The 23,628-nt window shown below is 32.7% G+C and overlaps 3 protein-coding genes across 6 annotated transcripts; 2 read left to right on the top strand and 1 right to left on the bottom strand.

Moving 5' to 3' along the window:
* The first annotated feature begins 9,944 nt into the window (after positions 1-9,944).
* LOC126667778 (uncharacterized) lies at positions 9,945-13,279 on the top strand. Its single transcript, XM_050360852.2, has 3 exons — positions 9,945-10,245; positions 11,986-12,077; positions 12,609-13,279. Exons 1-3 carry the CDS (start codon positions 10,096-10,098, stop codon positions 13,033-13,035), a joined length of 669 nt encoding a protein of 222 aa, XP_050216809.1. The 5' UTR covers positions 9,945-10,095; the 3' UTR covers positions 13,036-13,279.
* Positions 13,280-13,778: 499 nt separating this feature from the next.
* On the bottom strand, positions 13,779-17,519 carry LOC126667777 (uncharacterized). 2 transcript variants are annotated; one of them, XM_050360850.2, is made up of 11 exons: positions 17,218-17,519; positions 16,893-17,081; positions 16,723-16,807; positions 16,549-16,624; positions 16,243-16,419; positions 16,038-16,140; positions 15,795-15,904; positions 15,530-15,622; positions 15,354-15,434; positions 14,078-14,950; positions 13,779-13,989 (listed from the first exon to the last, which is right to left on the bottom strand). In XM_050360850.2, exons 1-11 carry the CDS (start codon positions 17,480-17,482, stop codon positions 13,897-13,899), a joined length of 2,145 nt encoding a protein of 714 aa, XP_050216807.1. In that variant the 5' UTR covers positions 17,483-17,519; the 3' UTR covers positions 13,779-13,896. The 2 variants fall into 2 exon arrangements, with proteins under 2 accessions (XP_050216807.1, XP_050216808.1); XM_050360851.2 differs by lacking the exon at positions 17,218-17,519 and having other exon boundaries at positions 16,723-16,763; positions 16,893-17,073.
* Positions 17,520-18,365: 846 nt separating this feature from the next.
* Positions 18,366-23,505, top strand: LOC126668937 (subtilisin-like protease SBT6.1). 3 transcript variants are annotated; one of them, XM_050362190.2, is made up of 10 exons: positions 18,366-19,019; positions 19,098-19,229; positions 19,311-19,463; positions 19,626-19,742; positions 20,022-20,206; positions 20,431-20,694; positions 20,931-22,002; positions 22,341-22,838; positions 22,984-23,041; positions 23,132-23,505. In XM_050362190.2, the coding sequence occupies exons 1-10, from the start codon at positions 18,516-18,518 to the stop codon at positions 23,221-23,223; spliced, it is 3,075 nt and encodes a 1,024-aa protein (XP_050218147.1). In that variant the 5' UTR covers positions 18,366-18,515; the 3' UTR covers positions 23,224-23,505. The 3 variants fall into 3 exon arrangements, with proteins under 3 accessions (XP_050218147.1, XP_050218148.1, XP_050218149.2); XM_050362191.2 differs by having other exon boundaries at positions 18,367-19,019; positions 19,101-19,229; XM_050362192.2 differs by lacking the exons at positions 18,366-19,019; positions 19,098-19,229 and having other exon boundaries at positions 19,369-19,463; positions 19,616-19,742.
* The last annotated feature ends 123 nt before the right edge of the window (positions 23,506-23,628 follow it).

Raw genomic sequence — 23,628 nt, forward strand, 5'->3', positions numbered from 1 at the left:
AAAATAAATCAACGAGATTCACCAAGAGTCTCGCCAAAAGAAGAAATCAAACACGAGAATTAAAGATTGAAGATGAGGCAAAGCTACTTTCGAACAACCAAGAGTAAAAGATGAAAAATGAAACAAATACAACAGTTTAAAGACAAAGGAAGATAGAACGAATGGACACATGTCCTACCTTCAAAAAATAACGAATAGATGAACGACACATGGCGAAAAAGAAGAAAAACTGGAATCTTGCTCGAAGAGCAAAAAGGAACGCCAGAATACAAAACGACTCGCCTCAAATGGAGTTGAGATACTCCAAGGCATAAAATACCATGACTTCAACTCACTTGCGGGGGGGCTAATGATGGATACCGAATCCTTTTCTACTTATAATGGAGACGAGTCGCAGGAGATCTATTCTCAGACGACACCAGACTCCCGCCCAAATGGCCGAATCCATCGGATCCGCCTTGACTGGAATACATCATTCTACATCATAAAGACCGAATCACTGAGGACTCGGACAAAGCACGTCGACCCCGGGATTCGGATAAGATCTCCAAGATCTACGCATATTCGGAGTATCTGTCCTATTTGGATACAAATTCCAACTTAGAAAGATAGCCTCCAACTTAGGAAGGCGAGACTGTTTAGGAATATCTTCCTAAATAGGACTCCTGTCTGAATAAGGAAGGACACTCCTAATCAGGGTCAAACCCTACTAAATAGGAATCACTTTCCTACTACAACTCTGTAAGGTATACATTCGACTACTATAAAAGGAGGTTAAGGTATGCCTAAACACACAACTGATAACAAATACAATTATTCTCCTTTAAGCCTAAACTGACTTAAGCATCGGAGAGCTAATCGGACAAACTGTCCGATTAGCCATCTACACTGTTTTGCAGGATTAACGCCGTCGAGATGCCGGAATCTATCACTTATAAAAGTTGAAGGATAAAGTTGCACCTTATCCCGAAATATATATGCAAGTAAGTAGCGAGAGTTTGTTATATGGATTGGTTGACCTAATTGTTGATACACACGATTTTATTTTTCTTGATAATTCTATTGTAAATGGTAGATTATAAAAATAAATAAAAAATCACAAAAAAGAAAATGAAAATAGGTCGTTAAAACAAGGACTTTTTATATAAAATACTGTTTTTTCTCTAACATTTACTTTTTTACCACCCTTTTTAAATCTTTACATTTCATACCAACTTTCTTTTCAGTTATACTACTTTTTGAAAAAACTTTACTTTTTATATTAACTCCCATTTTCCAATATTTCTTTTCATCATTTTTACTTTTTTTTTCACCATTATATTCTTGCACTTAATATTTAGGGCTTTTTATATGAAATATTGTTTTTTCTCCAACATTTACTTTTTTACCACCCCTTTTAAATCTTTGCATTTCATATCAACTTTCTTTTCATTTATACTACTTTTTGAAAAAAATTTACTTTTTATATTAACTCCCATTTTCCAACATTTTTTGTCATCATTTTTACTTTTTTTTCACCATTATATCCTGCACTTGATATTTATCACATATTTTAATTTTAATTTTTTTAATTTATTTGATTTTTTTAATTTTATTGGATTTTGACTTTTTTTACTGTTAATGTTTTTCGTCAGTTTTAATATCAACATGAAATCAACACGAAATCAACATATATAATAAATTAACTAATTTAAATTTTTTAATTTGTTTTTGCACTAATTTTTATTTTTCTAACATTTTTTCAATTTGATTTCAATTTTGTTATTTTATTTCACATATAATGTGTTATTTTTCGTTAATGTTAAAATCAATAATATCAACACAGTATCAACATAAGATCAACAATGTAACATTACAATAATTTAAAATCATTACTGTCTTCTTCACCGATGATAAAATCAACAAAATATCAACCGAAAATCAACATAATATCAACACAGTAACATTACAATAATCCAACATCATTATATGTCTTCTCTTTGATGCTAACATATCATTATCTAGTTTTAATTTAATTTAATTTAATTTTTTTAGTTGATCTCACAGACAATATTATCTTAGTTTTCAATGTTAAAATATAAAAAAACCAGTTGATATCAACATAATATCAACATAAAGTCAACATAAAATCAATAATAGTTGTAACATTACAATAATTCAGCAATCAATCATCATCAAGAAATCGTTCTGCAGAATAAAAAAAACGCAGAAACACAAAAAAATGCAGAAATAACAGAATTTTATTCCATAAAATCACAAAATTATTTTACATAACATGAAATGAGTATTAGATTCTTTAAAGATACACTTTATACATGTTTAATGGTGAAAAACAGTAATAAATAAACAAATTACAGATCTGAAAATTAAAAAAAAAACCAAAAAATTTCAGATCTGAAATCAAAACGATAAAAGAAAGATGACGGCGAGACGAAGGCGGAACGGCGGAACGGAAGAAGCGGAACGGCGGAAGCGGAACGACGGAGGTGGATTGATGCGAAGAACAAAAGGTGAGTTGAGAGAGAAATGAGAGAGAAATTTAAGGAGAGAGAAAATAATCTTATTTATGAAGGTTTGTGCTATTAGAGATCTATTTATATGAATGGTATAAAAGTAATAAATTCTTTTTTATATGTTAGTTTTAAACTGTCAAACATATGTCAGTATAAAAGTAAATCAAATTTGAATATTGGTTATTTGAGTAAAAAGCCCTTAAAACAATTAAATACATTTGGATGAATCTTCAAATGAGCTAATTCATAACAATCATTAACAATTTGGACATTCTAATGTGGTAATTTTACGAATCAAGACAATTATATTTTTTTTAAACTGTCAAGACAATTATATTAAAATTCAAATTATATCCATATGACGCATATCACTTTAGCTTTTGATTTCTCTATTTTAATTAGGCATGAAATCATTTTGGCAAATATCGCTCAAGATTGTTTGTTGGGTTTGAAGTACTTTCATATTTTGTTCACTAATGAAGATAGTATGTATTCATCAAAAACAAAAAAACGAAGATGGTATATGGACACCGAACTACAATGAATTAGAATTGCTAGATTCATTTATATTATTTTACAGTTCTTAAAAGGTTTAAATAAATTAAACAATATTAAATTGCTTAAAAGAATAAACACTAAACACTAAATGTATATAAATAGATTATTTATAAAAATTAAATAAATAGGTAGTTTAAAAGAAGTGGGAACTCATGTTAATACTCTATTTGATGAGAATCGATGAGAGGGCTCCGTCAGTCCTCTCAATTATATAAGTACTAGTCCGCGCAATTGCGCGAAATTGATATGATATATATTTTTCTAAAATATTTTTCATATTAGATTTGTTTCATTTATATTTAAAAATAATATATATTAAACGATGATCAAATTTTTAAATTATAAAAAATATTAACTATTTTATTATTAAATTTTAAATTCATTCAAATGATCAGTCATATATAAGTTTAGTTTTTTTCAATACTTTTCATCCACATCTCTTTTAAAATCTACCTGCAAAATATATTTTATGAATATAAAAGAATTGCCTCTCTGTTTTCAAAATATTTATACTGATATATAGAATAAAAAAGTGAAATAAAAAAAGAGAAAAAATAATTAAATAGACCGATAAGCTTTTATATATATATTGAAACATTCATAAAATTTAAAAGTTATAAATTTATTTTAATTTAGTCAATCAATTGAAAAACTATCAAATTTTTCAAATAACCGCCGATATACTATTTCTAAAATTGATACAGGGTATCCTAATTTGAATTTTTTTTTTAAAAATACATATTCAATTGTCATATAAGCACAATCAAATCAATTTTAATTTTTTTGATATATTTCCAATAAATCTATCATAGATTGTGATAGATTTACAATATTTGAAAGATTTAGATTATTTCTTATAAAATCAAAATATTTATTTTTTTGGCACTATTAAACCTTAATAAATGGTAACTCAAATTTGCAGATAACATTTATCCATTAAATAAATAAGAAAGTTTGAAAACTCAACATGAACTATGAAATTTTATTATTTACTTATAAAAGTAGAAGGATCAAATTGCACCTTATTCCAAAATATATATGCTAATAAATAGCGATAATTTATTCAACATGTCTTTCAACTTCCTGTGTTTTTTTGTTCAAAGTGATATTTGCAGAATTATGCCATATGCATAAATCCAAGACTATAGTTGATTAAAACTCTCTCTTTCTTTTCAGAAACCCTAGCCGCAACAAGAGGGATGTGATTTTGGCCATTGTTTGGTTCAAAATCACCTCCCTACCTTCTCGTTTTCTCTTTAAATCTCGTATTTAGTTTATTTTACGTCAATAATCACAGATCTGAGATCTGTTGGTTTTTTCTTTCTTCCTTTATGGATGTTTTGTCTTCCTTAGTGGAGTTCTGGCTCTTACCCTTTATGGGTTTTGCTATTTTCTTGATGAAATTATCTACGGAACGTAGATCTGAAGTGCTATCAGTAGAAATCTTATTTCTAATATTCTCTCAATCGGACTCATTCAAAGACCAAAGAGTCGATTTGTGGTTTAAAATAACCTTCGAGTGGAGTGGACGGATCGCCGAGTTGCACATTCAAAGAGCTCCGTCAATACGATTGAAGAAATTAGATATGATTTTTTGTTATTTTACTGATGTTCTATTATTGTACCTCTTGAATGTATTGATATATTCAATATTTGATCAAGTTGTATTCTTATTTCTCTATTAATGAAATTTTCATTATTCTCAAAAAAAAAGACTATAGTTGATTATTACTCGAACTATCACTTTAGCATTTTGGCAAATATGGCTCAAGATTGTTTGTTGGGTTTGAAGTACTTTCATATTTTGTTCACTAATGAAAATGGTATATATTCATTAAAAACAAAACAATGATTGGATACTGAACTACGATGAATAAAAAATGCTAGATTCATTTATATTATTTTACAATTCTTAAAAGGTTTAAAAAAATTAAACACTATTAAATAGTTTAAAAGGATAAACACTAAATAACTAATATATATAAATAGACTATTTATAAAAATAAAATAAATAGGTAGTTCAATAAAAATGGGAATTCATGAGAATGCTCTATTTGGTGAGAATCAATGAGAGTGCTCCGTTGGTCCTCTCAATTATATAATATATAGATATAGATATAGATTAGGTTGGTTTTTGAATTAGTTGGTTGGTTTAGTGCAGCTGCGAAGTTATGCACGGGCCACGCCACACATCCACTCTGATCGGAGGTAATTAGAAGTGCACATATTATTAAAGAGAAAATTATGATTTCGAGCTCTATTTTTATTAGTATGAAAAAAATGATCGGTATCGATTTTCTATTCTAAAATTGGCTTCATCCAACTAAATATTTGGCTACGCGGCTAGTTGGTGCATAATATAGTTGTCGGATAATTTTTTTTTGTCAGAGGCTAAACTTCATTAATTGAAGAAATGATATATACAAATAGAAAATGACTGCTCATCACGAATGAGTAAGTCATTCCAAAAATAAATGATGAGAACTGCAAAGCAATCATATATAAGGACTTTTTCAGCCATCGAATGGGCCACCCAAATTAAATTTAATTTCTGAAAATTTGAAAGTAGATCAAGAATATCAACTAAGACTACTCTAACAACTCTGTCATCAGACGGCGATGGTTTGAAATCAATAACTCATTCATTGTTGTTCGTAGTCTTAGTACCGCCACCACCATTGGTTCTATAGTGTCAAGAAACCGTCGTGCCTATATCAAAATTGAAAAAGCCAAATAGTAGGAAAAAATAAAATATAATAATTTGCCATTAAAAATAGGTCTATAGTTATTTTTTTTAATAAATAATACATTATCCACTTATTACTATTAGATGAATGTGATGACACATTCATCAAATAGTAAAGTAAATAAAGTAAATTAAATACAAAATAATTATAGAAACGGCCATAAAGAGTTAAATGTTATATGTTATACCGCCATCTAAAACAAATTGTTTACGAAACAATTACTAAACGGTCAATTCCCAATTTAAAATGCCAAAATTTAATGAAAATATTAGTTAGTTCTTAGACATAAGACCAAGAAAAATTTGAAATAAATGTATATGAAAAACACCAGCATAATCATCCAATTTTATAGTTAAATTATTATTTTATAAATTTAAAGCGGAATTTTATATTTATGTTTTGAAAATTTAGACAAACTAATATCCATATGAAATACTCCCTCCGTCCCATAAAGATAGAAAAAGTACCACCTTTTTTTGTCCCATAAAAATAGAAAAAGTTGAGTTAGTTAAGTCAAAAATTATCAAAATACCCCTACATGCTTATCATAAAACATTAAATGCATATTTTGAAAAGATAAACAAATGAGTTGTAAGTGCTATAATTAGTAGAGTGGCTTTGGAAAATGTACATAACTAATAAAGTACAAAGGGTAATTTAGACAAACTATCACAAATTACCTATAAATAACTACTTTCTTAATTCTTGTAAAATGGGTACTTTTTCTATCTTTACGGGACGGAGGGAGTATATTTATAGTGCAAACAATATATCTAAAATTATCAACCAAAATATAAAAACAAATTATAGATTTTTAGAGATTTTTAATATTATGATAAAATTCATGTCAGTTAATAAAGTATTTTTATAAAAAACAAAATACATTTCTATCAAAAATAATTTTAACTAGATAAAAGAAAACCATTAGAAACACTAATAAAAGATAATGAAACAAAGCAGTGACATAGTATAAAATAAGGTGAAATCAAAAAAAGAATGGACTAACCAGAATTAAGTGTGCATATGATTACAGATACCTTTCATCAGTTTTGAATAACTTTAGATGCCAGCCAAAATTTAAGATATTGCCAATACATAAACTTTACACGTTTAAAGCATCTACAATAGATTCTTTCTCGGATAATTTTCACCATATTTTTGAGTTTGCTTCTGTTTTTTTGTCAAAGTTTTTAAACTCCAATTCATAACAAAATAATCTCTAAAAAAATTTTCTTTATCCTATTAAAGTTCTTAATTTTTAATTCGTAGCCTAAAGATTCCCGATATTTCATTAAATTGTCGCAAAACTCCTTTAATCTATTTTTTTAATATTAATTGAGACTTATGTGGCAGTTAAAGTGTTGTAAAAGATATTTAAAAAGTAAAAGAAAAAAAAATCTTTCGTCTGTTTTATCCTTTTTATTAGTTTGATTAATAGAAATTTAAATATTGTAAAAAAATAATTAAATTATTTTATTGTCTTGTAGAATTAACTAATTCGTTTTAAAAATATATAATTATACAAAAATCAAAATCTCATTTCTATAAAAAATATAAATTAAATTTTTTATAATTATAATTATAAACATAATAAATAATATTGTTATTTTTGTTAAAAATTCTATTTTTAATTTCTTATTATAATTATAAGCATATAAAATAATACTTCAATTTTTATAGTAAAGTTGATTTGAATCAACTTGGTTGTCTATATAAAAAAATTTAAAGTAAACTTTTAGTAATATTATTGTATCTGTTCATAATTATAAAAGTTAAAAAAGTAATCAAAGAATTGTTTTTTAGAAATGAAATCCTGATTTTTTATAATTTTTTTATAAATAAATTAGTTAATAATACAAGATGGTGGTGTAATTTAATTAAGTTTTTTTTATAATATTTCAATTAACAATTAGGATATAAAATTAAATTAATAAAAAAATATAAAAAAAGATGAATAATTTTATTTTATTGTCTTTTTATATTTTTCTATGTAAGCCTCAATTAATATTAAAAATAGATGAAAGGATTTTTGTGAACATTTAATGAAATTTCAGGGATTTTGTGGGTACGAGTTGAAGTATAAGGATTATAGTGGGAGAGAGAAGAAAAGTCAGAAATTTATTTGACTATGAATTGAAATTTAAGGATTTTAGTGAGAGAAAAACAAAGTTAGGGATTATGGATGAAAATTAACCAACAGTTGTCCTGCGCCAATTGGTTCACTTCTGTCTTTTCTGTCATAGACAATTGGTTTTTTTCTCTCACATGTTTTATTAAAAAATTCATATTGTATTTGGAGAAAGTGGTGGCTGGTCACTGGTGTGCTATAGCCTATGGAGATGATAAATGAAATAAATGAGGAGAAACCATTTTTTTTGTATATAAAAGTTGTACCAAAAAATATTAAATAAGCTAAAAGTAATAATTTTGTCATTACATAATTTACATTGCCGTTCATACTGTTCTTATTTAAAAACCTATAAAAAAGAGGAAATAGATAAGTATTAAAACATATAAAAAAATATTATTTGGAACAGAAAAAAAAATTATACATGAACCCCATATTTTCCTTCCAAAATGAAAAGAAGTGGAAAATAAAAATTATAAATAACATTCTTTTGTAATTTTTAATACAAATTAAAAATGTAATAGTAAATTTATATATATAAAATTATTTTCCAAATGATAAAACATTTATTTTTCATTATCTTTTTGTTTTCACTCCCATTTCCACACCACATATTTTCTCTCCTCACCAATTTTTTTTTTTGCAAACATATGTTTAATTTCATACTTAAGAGAGGATATGAGCACAATTTGGTAAAAAGAATTGCTCCATTTTGGAGTTTTCTTAAGGATGTAATGATTGGTGAATCTTACTATTACTATAATACAACAAAAAGATCAATCTAATATAGGTGGAAGACAAGAGTATGATTGTGTTAAAGAAAAAAAATTATAGTGGACATTGAGGGCCAAATTAAATTATTTGAGAAAGCAAATAGTTCCTATATAATTCAACACACCAGTCAAAAATACATTTTTTTTTAATAAAATGACAATTAAAAAACTTTGTATTCCAACATTTTCAATTAAATACATCTTCTATTATTTATATAATAATAATGTAATTATTATTTATATAATCAAAGAAGAAGAGCGCTTGTTAAAGAAACTGGACTCACGACCTTAACAATTTATTGTCAAATGGTTTCAACATTTGAGTTACAACTTGCTGGTAAAATTATTAGTTTCTCGTTTGTGCAGAAACAATATAATGGGTATTATTTCAGTTTTACTAATCGGTAAATTACTCGTAGGTTCAATTTTTTCGACAAACGATGCTTGTCGGATTGTTTATATATACAGTCGGCCCTCTGATAATTAATATACATGGTGGATCAAAAATTTATTAATTATTAGAATTATTAATTTATTGAATTTGTATAGAAAAATTTTAAAAATTAAAAATTATATTATAAAGCATTTGCACTCATAGACCTAATATTAATATTATATTATAAAAAAAACCAACTAATTAATATATTTTTACAATCACTCAATTTAAAAGAAATAATATTATATTCATTTTCATAAATCCCAAATTAATAAAATAATAAAATAATTATAAAAAAATTGTATTTATAAAGTAAAATAACTTCTAATATCTTTTTGTATCAGGGTTGCTTCATATTCTCTTACTTGCTCATCTAATAACTTTCTTTAAAATTTTCTCAAATGAATAAGAAAGTCATAATTTGATGGTATTTCAGCTTCCACCTTACGAATCAAGGTTTGTGTTGACCCAAATAAATCACCAATTGTTGTATTTTTTAAGTGTTGAACAACATTTTTATGTCCCACATATAAATTAAATAATTTATTATATTTATATATTATATATTTTTTTTAAAAAATCTCTCTAATAATTAATATACATATAAAATATGTTTTAAATTTTATTAATTATTAAATAATAGAATTATTAATTATCCGACGTGGAACGAAGTTTGTTTCCTCAATTTTCTATTAATAAATTAGAATTATTAATTTATAGAATATTAATTATCAGAGGGTCGACTGTATAGTTAATAATGTAGATGTGGGAGCTTATAAGAAAAAACAATATCTTTAAAAGAAAAAGAAAAAACAGAAAACTTTATAAAATAGAATGGGAGGCTGGCTGGGTCATGGTTTCTTGTGCAAAGTTGTTAACATCAGGACATAACTCCCAATAATACTTGCTCTGTCTCTGCTACTCTGCTCTGTAAAAAAAAATGTTGAAGCTTTGGAAATGGTACCAGCAATGCTTATCTACTCATCCAGTGAAGACCCAGATGATTACTTCTGGATTCTTATGGAGTTCTGGTGATATTGGTGCTCAGTACATCACTCATTCTACTGCTGTCAGCCACCATAAGAAATCTGTAATCTCTCTCACTATTCTTACCATTTCACACTTTGCATTGTTTTTATGTTTGTAACTTTTTATTGGGCTGCCTCTATTTTTCTTGATTTTACTTAAAGTCCTTGTCTTTTGTGTTTTAATTAGGGTTTAGCTCTAGTGTTTTTTTTTTTTTGATAAATGGGACGGGGGAGCTTGTGGGAGGAATTGAACCCACGACTTAGCAGTGCTTATACCATTTGAGCTATAGCTCATTGGTAGCTTTAGTGTTTTGGATTACTAGTTTGACATTTGAATATCAATTGGGTTTGGTTTTTTAATTTAGTTTGGAAGTTCTTGCTCTATCAAATTCTTAGTTTGCTTTGTAAATGAGATTCATAGATTGGAAAAGTTATCTACTTTTTGGGAATATTCTAATGTTTCCTCTTTATGTAGATGCTGTTGGTTTTTTGTTTTTGTTGATTTTGTGCATTTGGGTTTCAAGAATTTTGGTTGACGTAAGCTTTGTTAAGATATGAGATTTTCACCTCGCGGTTTTGTTATGAATGATTTCCAATGTCCCTAGTAATGCCTCCAATTTTTCTGTAATGGATGCATTACATGTGGTTGTAATGTCAAGAGAGGTCACTAGAGACACCTACTGCAGATACTATGAGAGCTGATGGTGCAAAGAAGTGGTAATTTTATTCAAATTATTAGCTTCGCGAATAGCTGTACCTTCCTGTAATGGCACTATGGCAGTGTCACCTGGTGGTGTTTAGAGATTGTTTGAGTGCTTCTAATTGGTTAAGTCAATTGCAACATTCATGCAAATCTGGTCCAGTAGCCCACTAAAATTCGATAGAAGTAAAGACAGAAATTTTCGTTAGTCATTTTTCTTTTGAGGACCAATGCAGAAAATGTTAATTCTTTGTGTCTGTAGTTGTATGAAGTTCATAAAACTTGGTCATTTTAAAGCAGCTATGTTCATGTGCGAAAATGCATAGTTTACTTGGTTCTTAGGATAAGCCGCGGGTAAGAATGTTGAATCCATATTCAAGGCTGCACCTCCTTGTAGCATAACTATTTGGATGAAATCTAAGATAGATTATACTGGTGCCAACTGAAGATTACTCTGTATATTCACCTAAGGAATGGAACTTCTATTTCTTGTGATTCTAGCCAAGTGTCTATGCTTAACAATGTCTAACTGTCTTTAGTTTCCGATATATTGCAGTGCAGTTGCATTTTTCAGAGGACACATCTTTTATAGAAGATTCGTTGATTTTGGGCCAAACTCTAAATATATGGCTCTACTTTGGAAAATAATCTTGATTCTAAAATTGCTAGGAAATAATTACATAACGTGTGCAGTCTGTTAACATCTGATGGAAGAATACGTTGCTAGTGCTCTAATTTTAATAAGAAGAGATTTTCCTTTTTCATATATCTTTATTCAAGTAATTAAATCCCTGTCCCTCTCAACTATTAACATTTCTCACCCGATTTTCTTCTAGTTTGACATTATCAGTTGTCAAGAAAAAACACTAGCTTAATCTAATTTTACTTATTTGTTTCGTTTGACATTATCTGTTGTCAAGAAGAAACACTATCTTAATCGAGTTTTACTTATTTATTTCGTTTTTTTTATCTAACTTATGCTATTGCGGTATTTTACCATTGCATGATGGGAAATAACTAGTTGTTGCTGCGATAAGCTGTATTTTGTGCATTTATCAGTTTATCTGCGCTAAAGATGGTACTACCTACTCTTCTTGAGCAGGATGAAGAAAAAGAATTCAAAGTCAGCTGGACACGTGTAGCTGCCACTGGTCTGTTTGGCTTTGGCTTCATCGGTCCATTAGGCCATTATTGGTTTGTGTTCATTCTTGCTACTTTTCTTTAAGTTATTTTGATTTTTCTTTTGCGTCTTTTGCAAGTTGCAACTAGTGACGATCTTCTTGTAGAGACGGTTTTTAAGCCTCAACAATCCATAACTTGTTGTTGGAGCTAAGCTGATGGCATAGGCATATATATATGATACTGAACCTTAATCCATGTATCAGTTGTCTTTAGTCTTTACCCACCTCTTGCCAGCTGATTAAACCATTTATTTTACTCAAGGGCTTAAATCTTGGAATGAGCATTTGTCCGTGCCGTGGCATATACCTATATATGAGTGTGTGTTGTGTCCATATCTAATATTTGAAGACGAGAAAGTCGATGGTTTAAATTTGACTGGTATCAATATCTTTTACCCAATTGTAGCAAAGAACTTTTCAGTTTTATTATTTAGGATAGTTTAAAGTACTGAAATTTGAAAATGAGATGCTATCATCTGTATTGAACATAATACTTATAATAGCTACATCAATTTTTGTTATAATGTGCAAATTCCTGTCGCAGGTATGAAGGCTTGGACAAGCTAATTCGGCTGAAATTTCAACTCCCGCCGAAATCATTGCGTTTTGTCGCAGCTAAAGTAGCAGCAGATACCTTGATTTTTGCCCCTTTCGACTTGTTGGTGTTCTTCTCGTATATGGGATTGTATAGCGGCAAGAGTGTGAAACAAGTGAAGGAAGATGTGAAGAGAGACTTTCTACCAGCCATGCTTATGGAGGGTTGTATATGGCCAGTAGTTCAGGTTGCTAATTTCCGGTATGTGCCGGTCAGACATCAGCTCCTTTATGTCAACACATTTTGCTTGTTGGACAGCGCTTTCTTGTCATGGTTCGAACAACAAAACGATGCCCCTTGGAAGCAGTGGTTCTCATCTGTGAAGCCATTAAAGGAAAAAGAAGATCTAGGTCAGGGTCAGAGTCAGGGCAGTTGATGAATTCACCTCGGGCTCTTCCGTCCCGAGTGATAATAAAGACAGTCTGTTACCATTATTTGTGTAACACCAAAAGAATTTAAAATTTGGGATTTGGGGAATACATTGATTGCTTTCTAGTTGTGAAACATTGTATTGGATCCCCTGTTGCAATGGTAAACAGACTAATTTGACAGGGCATTTGATTATGTATTATCAGCTCTTCTCATGTTGGCAATATGATGATGGTAGATTGAAAGAAAAAGCCACAGGGTTTAGATTTTCTTTTGAATATTGGATGAAATGAGTTCGGGTTCCTCAACTCTCGTCTCTTTCATGCCATAGTCCTTAATCTTTAGTTTGTAACTTTAATATAATGCATAATGTCACTCAGGCACTTTTTTCATCAAAATTTAATGACATGACGGTCAGCTGTAGTCTTATTTGGACTGGAAATTAATCTTTTTGATCTCTGGAAAACAGCAGCCACCGAATAGGCCTTCAGTTGGCCGCCATATCATGAGATTTTGATAGAAATATGGTTAGAGTGATGCCAGTAAAATTATAGATACAAAATACAAATTAAATGAGAATTTTGTGAGAAAATAAAATTTGGAGAGCCCGGTGGGAGAGGGACAAAAGTCGAGGGATTATCAATGAAAATTGTCCTTTGATCTTATACAAATTTCTTGACTGCAGCTTCTTAACCAATTCACTGATTCAGTTAGTACAATTGTTTATAGTCAAAAAAACACAGCCTATCATTGTCAGAATCGGTCTATCATGTAAGAATTTACACTTTGAGTATGAGTTTAGAACTACAAAATCTATGAAGAGTTGTATCAAAATATTATCTACTGAACTGAAATTACAGACTACTTACTACATGAATAAACTATAGCCTCCCCCAAGTGGCACTCTTGGCTTGAATACGCAAGACACCATCAAACAAGGGCAGCACTTGAAGCCAATGCTCTGAAAAAACAGGAATCAAGTTCAATACGGAATCTGAAACAATCACAAAAAAATGAGAAATTCATCAATACGAGCAGGATCAACTTACTGGAATGCTTAGCAACTGTCCTTGATGATTGACTAGGACAGGTAGACTTCTTCTAGCAGCAGCTGGAATAGATTTCAGCACACTGAGACTTCTTTCTGCTGCAAATCTCAAATAATCTAGCTTTCTCTCCTTCATTTTCGTCCTCATTCCACTGGATGTAAATAATCTTTGCTGCTGCAATTCATCCAAACTAGCACATTTTGACAGCTTTGCGAGATACAGCCAATCACAGTCATTCATGTGTCTCACCTCAGCAAACATGTCAGGATCAATTGTACAAGATTCAGAACAATGATACCAACTTTGGTCTCCCAAATCGTAACCACAATCTGCTTTCTCAGAAACATCATTGACAGCTCTGTACTTGCTTGGTTTCCATGTGATAAAGAATCTGTTCATGAAATAGCAAATTTGTCCCGGTCTGAATTGTTCTTTTGAAGATGCAGTGATATATTCAACTTCATTACTTGAATTACAGTATTCAACTTCATTATTTGAATTACGGTTAACGCTATCTTCATTTTTGCCCTTGAAATGCTTGATTTCGTCCATCTCCAACAGAAGAATTTCCCTATAGGTTGACTCGCCGATAATATTATACCTCTTGGCTTCAGTTAGGATTGATTCAGATGTAGAGTCTAAGAAATGCACATTTGATGCATCTGGAACTAAGTGATCCGAATATGATTTTCCATCAGCTATAATTTGATCCAACTCACTTGGGATATATTGCTTAAGTTCTTCATCAGAATGCATGCTAGTCAATTCCATTCTGGAAGGCAATGGACAACCAACAGAGCAGCAAACTAGGATTTTGGTTCCCTTAGACTGAGGAACTGGACATAGGTAACATCCAGCTGCTGTAACGGAGGTCTGCAGGATTGTCAAAAAACAGATTGAGACAAAAGTTCAGCAATCGAAGTCAATGTTGCATATAATGATAAAACATATAGATTAGAATTCCACAGCTCTCTATATTCTAAGAGATCTCATGAAAAGGAAGTTTTCTTCATTAAGCATGGTAATTTTTCAATATTTCACAAAGTATTTATATGAGAATTCCAGTTCAACTTAAATTTTATAGAACAGAGCAAAATGAACTCAGGAAAGACTCCTGCAAGATCCCTTTCCTGAATTGATAATAAAATCTCAAACCCATGTCTAAGCGATGCACTTATAGAGAGAAATTTACAAAAAACTTAAGGACTTGAACATCTGATAATAGAGGACAAGCCAATATTACAGCAGAAGGATAAAGGCATGGAAGTGGACGTACCTTGCATGGGAAAGTACGGATGTAGTCTAACAACAATCTTGAAGCATTACCTCTAACTGGCTTGTGCCTCTGAGAGATGAACTGACAGATTCAAATCAAACAGCATTACAAAGTGTTTCCAAATGTTTCCAGATCAGAATACCACTCAGGACAATATCAAGTCAGATTTAAACTACCTGCAAGACCAAAGCAATAAACTTTGCTAGGCATATGGCAATAACTTTTGATGGATCAAGAATCTCTAAATCAATGATTGCATATCCCTGTTGCTGTAGCAATAAGCCAACAACCACATCAAAAAAAGAGGACGATGAGCAGGAATTTTTCATCATATGTTAACCACTGGGAAATGATCAAACAAAATCTTCTTAAAAAAATTCAATTTCAAAGTATTATGGAAGTAGAAGTAGACAATAAATATAATCAGTCAATGATGCTTACATGCATGATTGTAACAGCCTGATTTATCAAATTAGAACAAATTTGATCAACAACAGAACGTGTGTTTCGACAAGCAGATATCATAGCCTGCAATTCAGACTTGAATGTATCTGAAAGAATGAACGACAAATGGATAAGCTTATATATAATGACACTACTACAAAATAGAAATTATCAACAATATTAAGAATACGCATCTGTACAATGAATACAATTTCAAATTATTGTATCATATATACCAACATGATGACAGATTTCCTAATGACATTCGAATTCTATTGCGAACATATAATTGGCTTCGATTTGTTAGATCTTCTACCCAGTCCTGTCCAGCCATTTGACATACCTAGAAAAGATGTGCAAGAGATGACATTATCCTTATGATATGTTAAAGCAACGAGATTGTTATACCTGCAATCTCATATGACATGCCTTTTTTAGTGCTAACCTTATACAGGTCTTCTTTAGAAAAATTAAGGAGTGGTCTCACTAGAAGTATGCCTTTGTTCTTTATTCCCTCGTCGTACAATGGTAGGGTGGAGGAGAAGATTTCAGAAACAAACGCCATGCCAGCAAGTCCAAGCACACCGCTATTGCGAGATAGTCTGAGAATGAATAGCTCAGCCTGCACTTGTTCAGACATTAAGACATTTCAAGCATCCTAATGATTCTAAATATTCATAAACAAGCAAACCGTAGGCATTTCAATCAAAAACATACAGACACAATAGTTAGAAGGCACAGTGGTTAAAACCTGGTCATCTGCGTGATGAGCAATTAGTAACACGCTAATTTGGTGCTGAAGGCAAATATTCTGAAATTTTTGGTACCTGAAGTTCAAAGAAAGTGTATTTGTTTCGATCAAACCATGAACTTTAAGCATATATATTTGAAGGAAACATTGCAAACCACAAATATAAACAATCACCTCATATCTCTTGCCTCTTCCTGCAGATGACCCTGTTTAGGCTTCCCAAGTAACCAATCACAAGAGTCAATCTCACATCTAATTCCTACATAACAAAATAGAAATTACAATGCACACAAGTCCAATAAAAGATCGTGATAAAATGTGGCAATAATGAAAATGGAGCATACCCATTTTTGAAAGACGACCGGAAACAGTGAGAGCCTCCTCTTTACTCTCAGCACGTAAGCCATGGTCAACAATTATAGCTAAGAGTCCATCAACAAAACCACCGTTACTATTGGCAACTCCGTTAGTTTTCCAAGCAGCAGTTAGTACACAGAGCGCCATGCTGTCAGGTCCACCGGAAACTCCTATTGCTGAGGTAATTTTACAAAAAAGTGCTTATAAGCAAAAATTACTGACACTAACGAAAACCCTAAATAATTTAAACTTAGGAATGGAGTTCAGTTCATGATTTTTGGGTCATTTTTGAAATAAGTCGTGGAAACTGACCAATGCGGTGGTGGGGTTTGAGACCGGCCATGCTCATCTGCTTGGAGAAAGCTTCCTTGTAGTTTTTCAGGTCGGTTTGGTGTTGAATAAGACATGATTTGCAGCAAAACATGCGAGTTGGGCAGTGGAGATACAGAGAATTGATATGTTTAGGATACTTTTTGAAGTTAATTATATTATTTTGAGATTTTAGAGGCGGAAATGGAAAGCTTCTGGCAACCAACGCCGCCGTTTGTGACGACGGAATCAGGCATCTCCTCCCCATCTTTATTGCTCGGTGCTACGCTACCGGATACTGCACATTCTCCTCTTTTTATTTTGCTTTTGTAAGGCTATCCACGAAAAGCCACATCATCCACACATCTAGTACGTGGCACGTACCACGTCACGGAATGTTATTGCGTGGCACAAACCATATCAGAGACAGTCATGACGTGGCGAACTCCAAATTACCGATTCAGTGACATGGAACATATAACGTGGAAATACTAGACACCATCTAGTGATATGGCTATATATATGAAAAATTATTGCACATAACCGTTGTGTCATGTCATTCGTGCAACAAACCAATTGTGCGTTAGCCATGTGGAAAATTGAATGATAAAAAAAATAAGTAATAATTAAAAAATTCCCTATCGCAAATGCTCATTGGCTTGATGTAAAAATGACGTGGCGCAACAGTTGCATGGGATAAACACTCTATATATATTCGTGACCTAGGTAACTGTTCAAGTCTACCCGCTTAGGTCGGATTTGCACAGTAATTTTTTGTTCCGAACCTAACCCAGGCATAAATCCGGAAAAAAATCACTATTTATAAAAGGGTCTGAACTTTCATTTTTATATATTTCTTCATGTAATGGCGGAAAAAATCGATACATCCCCAAATGGAAAGTGTAAGGGCCAAAATTAAGAATATGGAATCCATATCGCATTAGGCTTATATAATAAAAATAAAAAAAGTTTGCATGTCCTCGAACTTAACTCATGAACAGGTCTAGATGTGGCATATAACACATCAACGCTTTGTCCACTACCTTTATGACGTGGTAAATGCCACATCTCCGTTTCGAATAACATGACTATGCCACATCTTATATGTGATGACGTGGCATTTGCCTCGTCACCGCATATTATGACACGCCACATCCCAAACGACAAAGAAACATCATGGAAGTATCTGACCAGAACGAAGAAAAACAATGGAGAACTCACTTCATTAACTAACATCAAGATCTTCAACATTCAATGCCGGTTCTTTCCCGCCAATTGAAACCGCCTGTATAACCACCACCATGACCTCCAATCACCACCTCCCTTCAACATTTCCGGTGAAATCAGCTCTCTTCGTAGCCATCATTTCCCTAGCTCTCCTCCATTTCCTAAATCCCTCCCCAAAACCCCTAACCCTAACTCAACCCCAAAACACAACTCACAGCACCCGGTACATAATCCGTTTCACGGACTACAAAGAGGCGGAGGATCACCGTCGCTATTTAGCGTCTAGAATTGAATTTGGATGGGAATGGATCGAGCGGCGAAACCCTGCTATGAAATACCCAACTGATTTTGGGGTTATTACGATCCAAGAATCAGAGAAGACCAGATTAATTGGGGAAATTGAGAGATTAGATAGGGTTAAGGATGTCAATCTGGATTTCACTTATAACAGGGATTTGCTTGCCAAGAAACGACCTGGTAAGATTTTTACTTCAATGTCGTTTAGTGAAGAGGAGCATGAGCATCATCATACTAACTCTTCCGTCCACTGTGAACGGGAACGCCGTCTTCTTATGCAGGTATAGTTACAAAAAATAAAGCATTATTTTTCAGTTTCTTTTTTCATTTTGCTTAAGTTTTTGAATTTTCTGCTGCAGCAGAAGACACAAGTTACTTCATTGTTTGGGGCAGAGGTGCTATGGTCAAAAGGTTACAAAGGGGCTAAAGTCAAAATGGCGATTTTCGACACTGGAATTCGAGCTGATCACCCTCATTTCCGTAATATTAAGGTATGTATTACTTATTCTTGTTGGTAGCTGCTGGCGGAGATGCTTCTTTTGATAATCTTGACTCGTGCGAAACTCTTTTAGGAACGTACAAACTGGACTAATGAAGATACTTTGAATGACAATCTTGGACATGGAACTTTTGTTGCTGGTGTTATTGCTGGTCAAGATGCTGCTTGTCTTGGCTTTGCACCTGACACTGAGATTTATGCGTTTCGTGTTTTTACTGATGCACAGGTAATTGTTGTTATGAGTTACGAGTAGTAGCTTAATACATTTTGTCTTCGATTCTTATTTACTGAATTCAAGTAGATTTGTGCAAACACGTCCTGTAATGCATGATATGCAGTCCACAGTGTTAGGCAAGATTATGAGAAATTTTTCTTCAGCCTATTGCAGGTATCCTACACATCGTGGTTCCTTGATGCGTTTAACTATGCTATTGCTACTAAGATGGATGTGCTAAATTTGAGCATAGGTGGACCTGATTACTTGGATCTTCCATTTGTTGAGAAGGTGTGACTTGTTTTCCCTGCTTATAATTGCTCAACAACAATCGTGTCTGTTTGTCTATAAATAATGGGTTCTAGTTTTTTAAAATACCTCATAGTACTTCCTTAATAGCTTTTGAGAGGACTTTTTTCTTGGGATTCACTTGTATAAAAGTATGACCGGTTTATCTAGATGATCAACTAGATGGGTGGGATACACTTGTGCGAACTCTTGCATGGTACTTTGAGTGCTTGTATCTCTAAGAACGTCACTTTTCTTGATCGAACACTATTTGTTTACCAGGTCTGGGAAATAACAGCTAATAATATCATTATGGTTTCGGCTATTGGTAATGATGGTCCGCTTTATGGCACTTTAAACAACCCAGCGGACCAAAGTGATGTTATCGGAGTTGGTGGAATAGACTATAACGATCACATGGCTCCTTTTTCATCCCGTGGCATGAGCACCTGGGAGATCCCTCACGGGTAATCCATTTTTCTTCACTTTATACAGCTTCTAGTTGTTGATTGCTGCATGGATGAACTGTTATGTCTGGCAGATCTTCTGTTTGCATTTTCAGTGTGCTTACATTCGTGATCACATCTTTTGTTATTCATTTTCTATTGTTTATTGGATCCTCCCTATTTGGTATGTATTTAGCATTTAAGGTTATGTGTAAAATTATAACTATGTTAAAATTCTGGTACAGTTACGGCCGTGTGAAGCCAGATGTTGTTGCATACGGACGAGAAATAATGGGATCCAAGATTAGTACTGGTTGTAAAAGTTTATCTGGGACTAGTGTGGCAAGTCCTGTGGTTGCTGGTGTGGTATGCCTCCTTGTCAGTGTTATCCCTGAAAGGAATCGTAAGAACATTCTAAATCCAGCAAGCATGAAACAAGCGCTGGTTGAAGGGGCTGCTAGGCTTTCTGGTCCTAATTTGTACGAGCAAGGTGCAGGAAGAGTAGATCTGTATGTTTTTCCACTTCTACTTTTAGAAATTATTGCCATATTTATGGTGTTATTAGAACTGTAACAACTGTTTATCTGGGTTTTTTAGAATCTTTTTGTGTGTAAGGTCAGTGGCACAACCTTAGAAGTGCAATCCACTAGAATAATCATTAGGAACTTGTCATTTTTTAGCCGTGTTCTCATTGTCAAATCCTTTATTTTTATATAATTATTTCAACTCTTAATTCCTTCATCAGGTTAGAATCATATGAAATCCTGAAGAATTACCAGCCCCGGGCAAGCATCTTCCCCAGTATTCTTGATTTTACAGATTGCCCTTATTCCTGGCCATTTTGTCGCCAACCACTTTATGCAGGTGCAATGCCAGTTATGTTTAATGCCACGATACTGAATGGAATGGGTGTTATTGGCTATGTTGAAAGTCCACCAACATGGCAACCTTTGGATGAAGAAGGAAATCTTTTAAGCATTTACTTCAGTTATTCGGAAGTCATTTGGCCTTGGACTGGTTATCTAGCATTGCACATGCAAATTAAGGAAGAAGGTGCTCAGTTTTCTGGAGAAATTGAGGGCAATGTAACTCTTAGGATTCGCAGTCCTCCAGCTCCAGGAGAAAAGGTTCCTCGAACTAGCAGTTGCGTGCTTCAATTAAAATTAAAGGTGGTTCCCACTCCAGCAAGATCAAAGCGGGTTTTATGGGATCAATTTCATAGCATCAAGTATCCTCCTGGATATATTCCAAGAGACTCTTTGGACGTTCGCAATGACATTCTTGACTGGCATGGGGACCACCTACATACAAATTTTCATATTATGTTCAATATGTTACGAGATGCTGGGTACTACGTTGAAACACTCGGTTCCCCTTTCACATGTTTTGATGCTCGCCAATATGGCACACTTCTGCTAGTGGATCTTGAGGATGAGTACTTTAAAGAAGAGATAGAAAAATTGAGAGATGATGTTATCAGTACTGGATTGGGGTTGGCTGTGTTTTCGGAATGGTATAATGTTGAAACAATGGTGAAAATGAGATTCTTTGATGACAATACACGAAGCTGGTGGACTCCTGTTACTGGAGGAGCAAATATTCCTGCACTAAATGATCTTTTGGCACCTTTTGGGATCGCTTTTGGAGACAAGATCTTGAATGGTGATTTTTCCATTAATGGAGAGCAAAGTCGATATGCATCTGGAACTGACATTGTGAGATTTCCTAAAGGTGGGTATGTGCACATGTTTCCTTTCCTGGATAGTTCCGAGAGTGGAGCTACTCAGAATTTGCTGCTGACTTCAGGCATGATGAAGGTGAATCCCCAATACTAATACCTTGCAATTAACGATAGCCTGTGATGTGCTTTCTTACTGGTAGTTTCTCGGAGTTATTCTGCATAGTCATGTGTTTACTTGAGTAATCTGCATCTTGCCATTTAAAACGGCGCCTCTCTCTCTCTGTGAAACAAAGATGTAAATGTGCAGGACACAGACATAAACTATCACGTGTTTAATCAAAGAATGCTCGATCATATTTAGTTAAATCCTTTCTGTTCTTGAACCCCTTGAAAATGTATGTGAATTTAGGTCCTTTTTCACCAATTAATATGCAAGTCAAAGTAATATCTCATTCCAGTATTGAATTTATGCAGGCAGACTCCCCAATCCTTGGCCTTGTAGAGGTGGGTCAAGGTCGTATTGCTGTTTATGGAGACTCCAATTGCTTGGATAGCAGCCATATGGTTACAAATTGTTACTGGCTATTGAAGAAAATATTAGACTTTACCAGTGGGAACATAAGAGATCCACTGCTCTTTTCAGATTCTGTTAAACAAGATGAAGCACTTTACATAGATGATAATCAATTACCTTCTAGAAGAACTGATGTGAATTTCTCTTCATATTCTGCTGTTGTGGGAAAAGATATGATATGCTCGAGCGACTCCAGATCAGAAGTATGGGGAACTAAGGGGTATAATCTGCATGTAAGGGGAAGGAACAGGAGACTTCCAGGCCATTCTTTTATAGATTTGGGTCGAGGTTTGAATTCCACTGTTGACAATTCGAATTTGAAACGTCCAAAGTTTACTACGAAAAGTAAGAGTGACTCATCCGGGAATACTTACTGGGGTATGCTCTATGGAGATGAGGTATGAATATGCAACCGAACAATAATGTATTGTTAGTTTATAATGCTTTTGTCTCTTACAAATTATAGCATTTATTTAAGTTTTGTACTTCATTAGTAATCAGATGTTATGAAATGCTTAGGAGATGCTTACTTCTTATTTGCAGCTTGATATCCCTGTAGTTGCTAGTCATTGGCTTGTACCTGCAGCGGTGGCAATTACTGGTTGGTGAAAAAACCTTTACTTTACAAATATTTAGGGAAGTATTGTAGATTTTCTATACATTTCTTAATTAAATAATGGTTGTTTGATAGGTCTTTTACTATTGTTGAGTATCTGGCGGATTCGGCAAAGGGGTCGCAGAAGGAGAAGAGGTTCTGGCTCGGGTCGATTAGCAAATTTGTAGTCAAGACTGATCTTCTCATCTGGTCTGTCTCCTTTTAATGTTAGAAAACTAAGCAATTTTCCCAAAATGTTACACATATTTGCAAATCTTGTTGCAGGCATCATTATAGAAATTAGCTTTGTATCTGTAGTGTTGATAGAGTTGTACATTCATCTTGGCTCGGACACTTTGTAGCGCCACAAATTTTTGAAGACAAATTTTGATAAGTAAAAGAAATCATATAGATCATATCCATATTAAAACAACTTGGTGGAGCCAATTTGATTTCTTTTGTGAAACCAATGGCCGGTTCAGGGTTAGGGTTTGGCTTGGTCCACAACCAACCAAACCATCCGTGCTCTTCTACTTTTTCTTTATCTTGGTATCTCAATTGCTATAAGAAAGTTTTACCAAAGAAAAAGCCAA

The sequence above is a fragment of the Mercurialis annua genome, linkage group LG2, assembly GCF_937616625.2.
Source record: "Mercurialis annua linkage group LG2, ddMerAnnu1.2, whole genome shotgun sequence".
Lineage (NCBI taxonomy): Eukaryota > Viridiplantae > Streptophyta > Magnoliopsida > Malpighiales > Euphorbiaceae > Mercurialis > Mercurialis annua.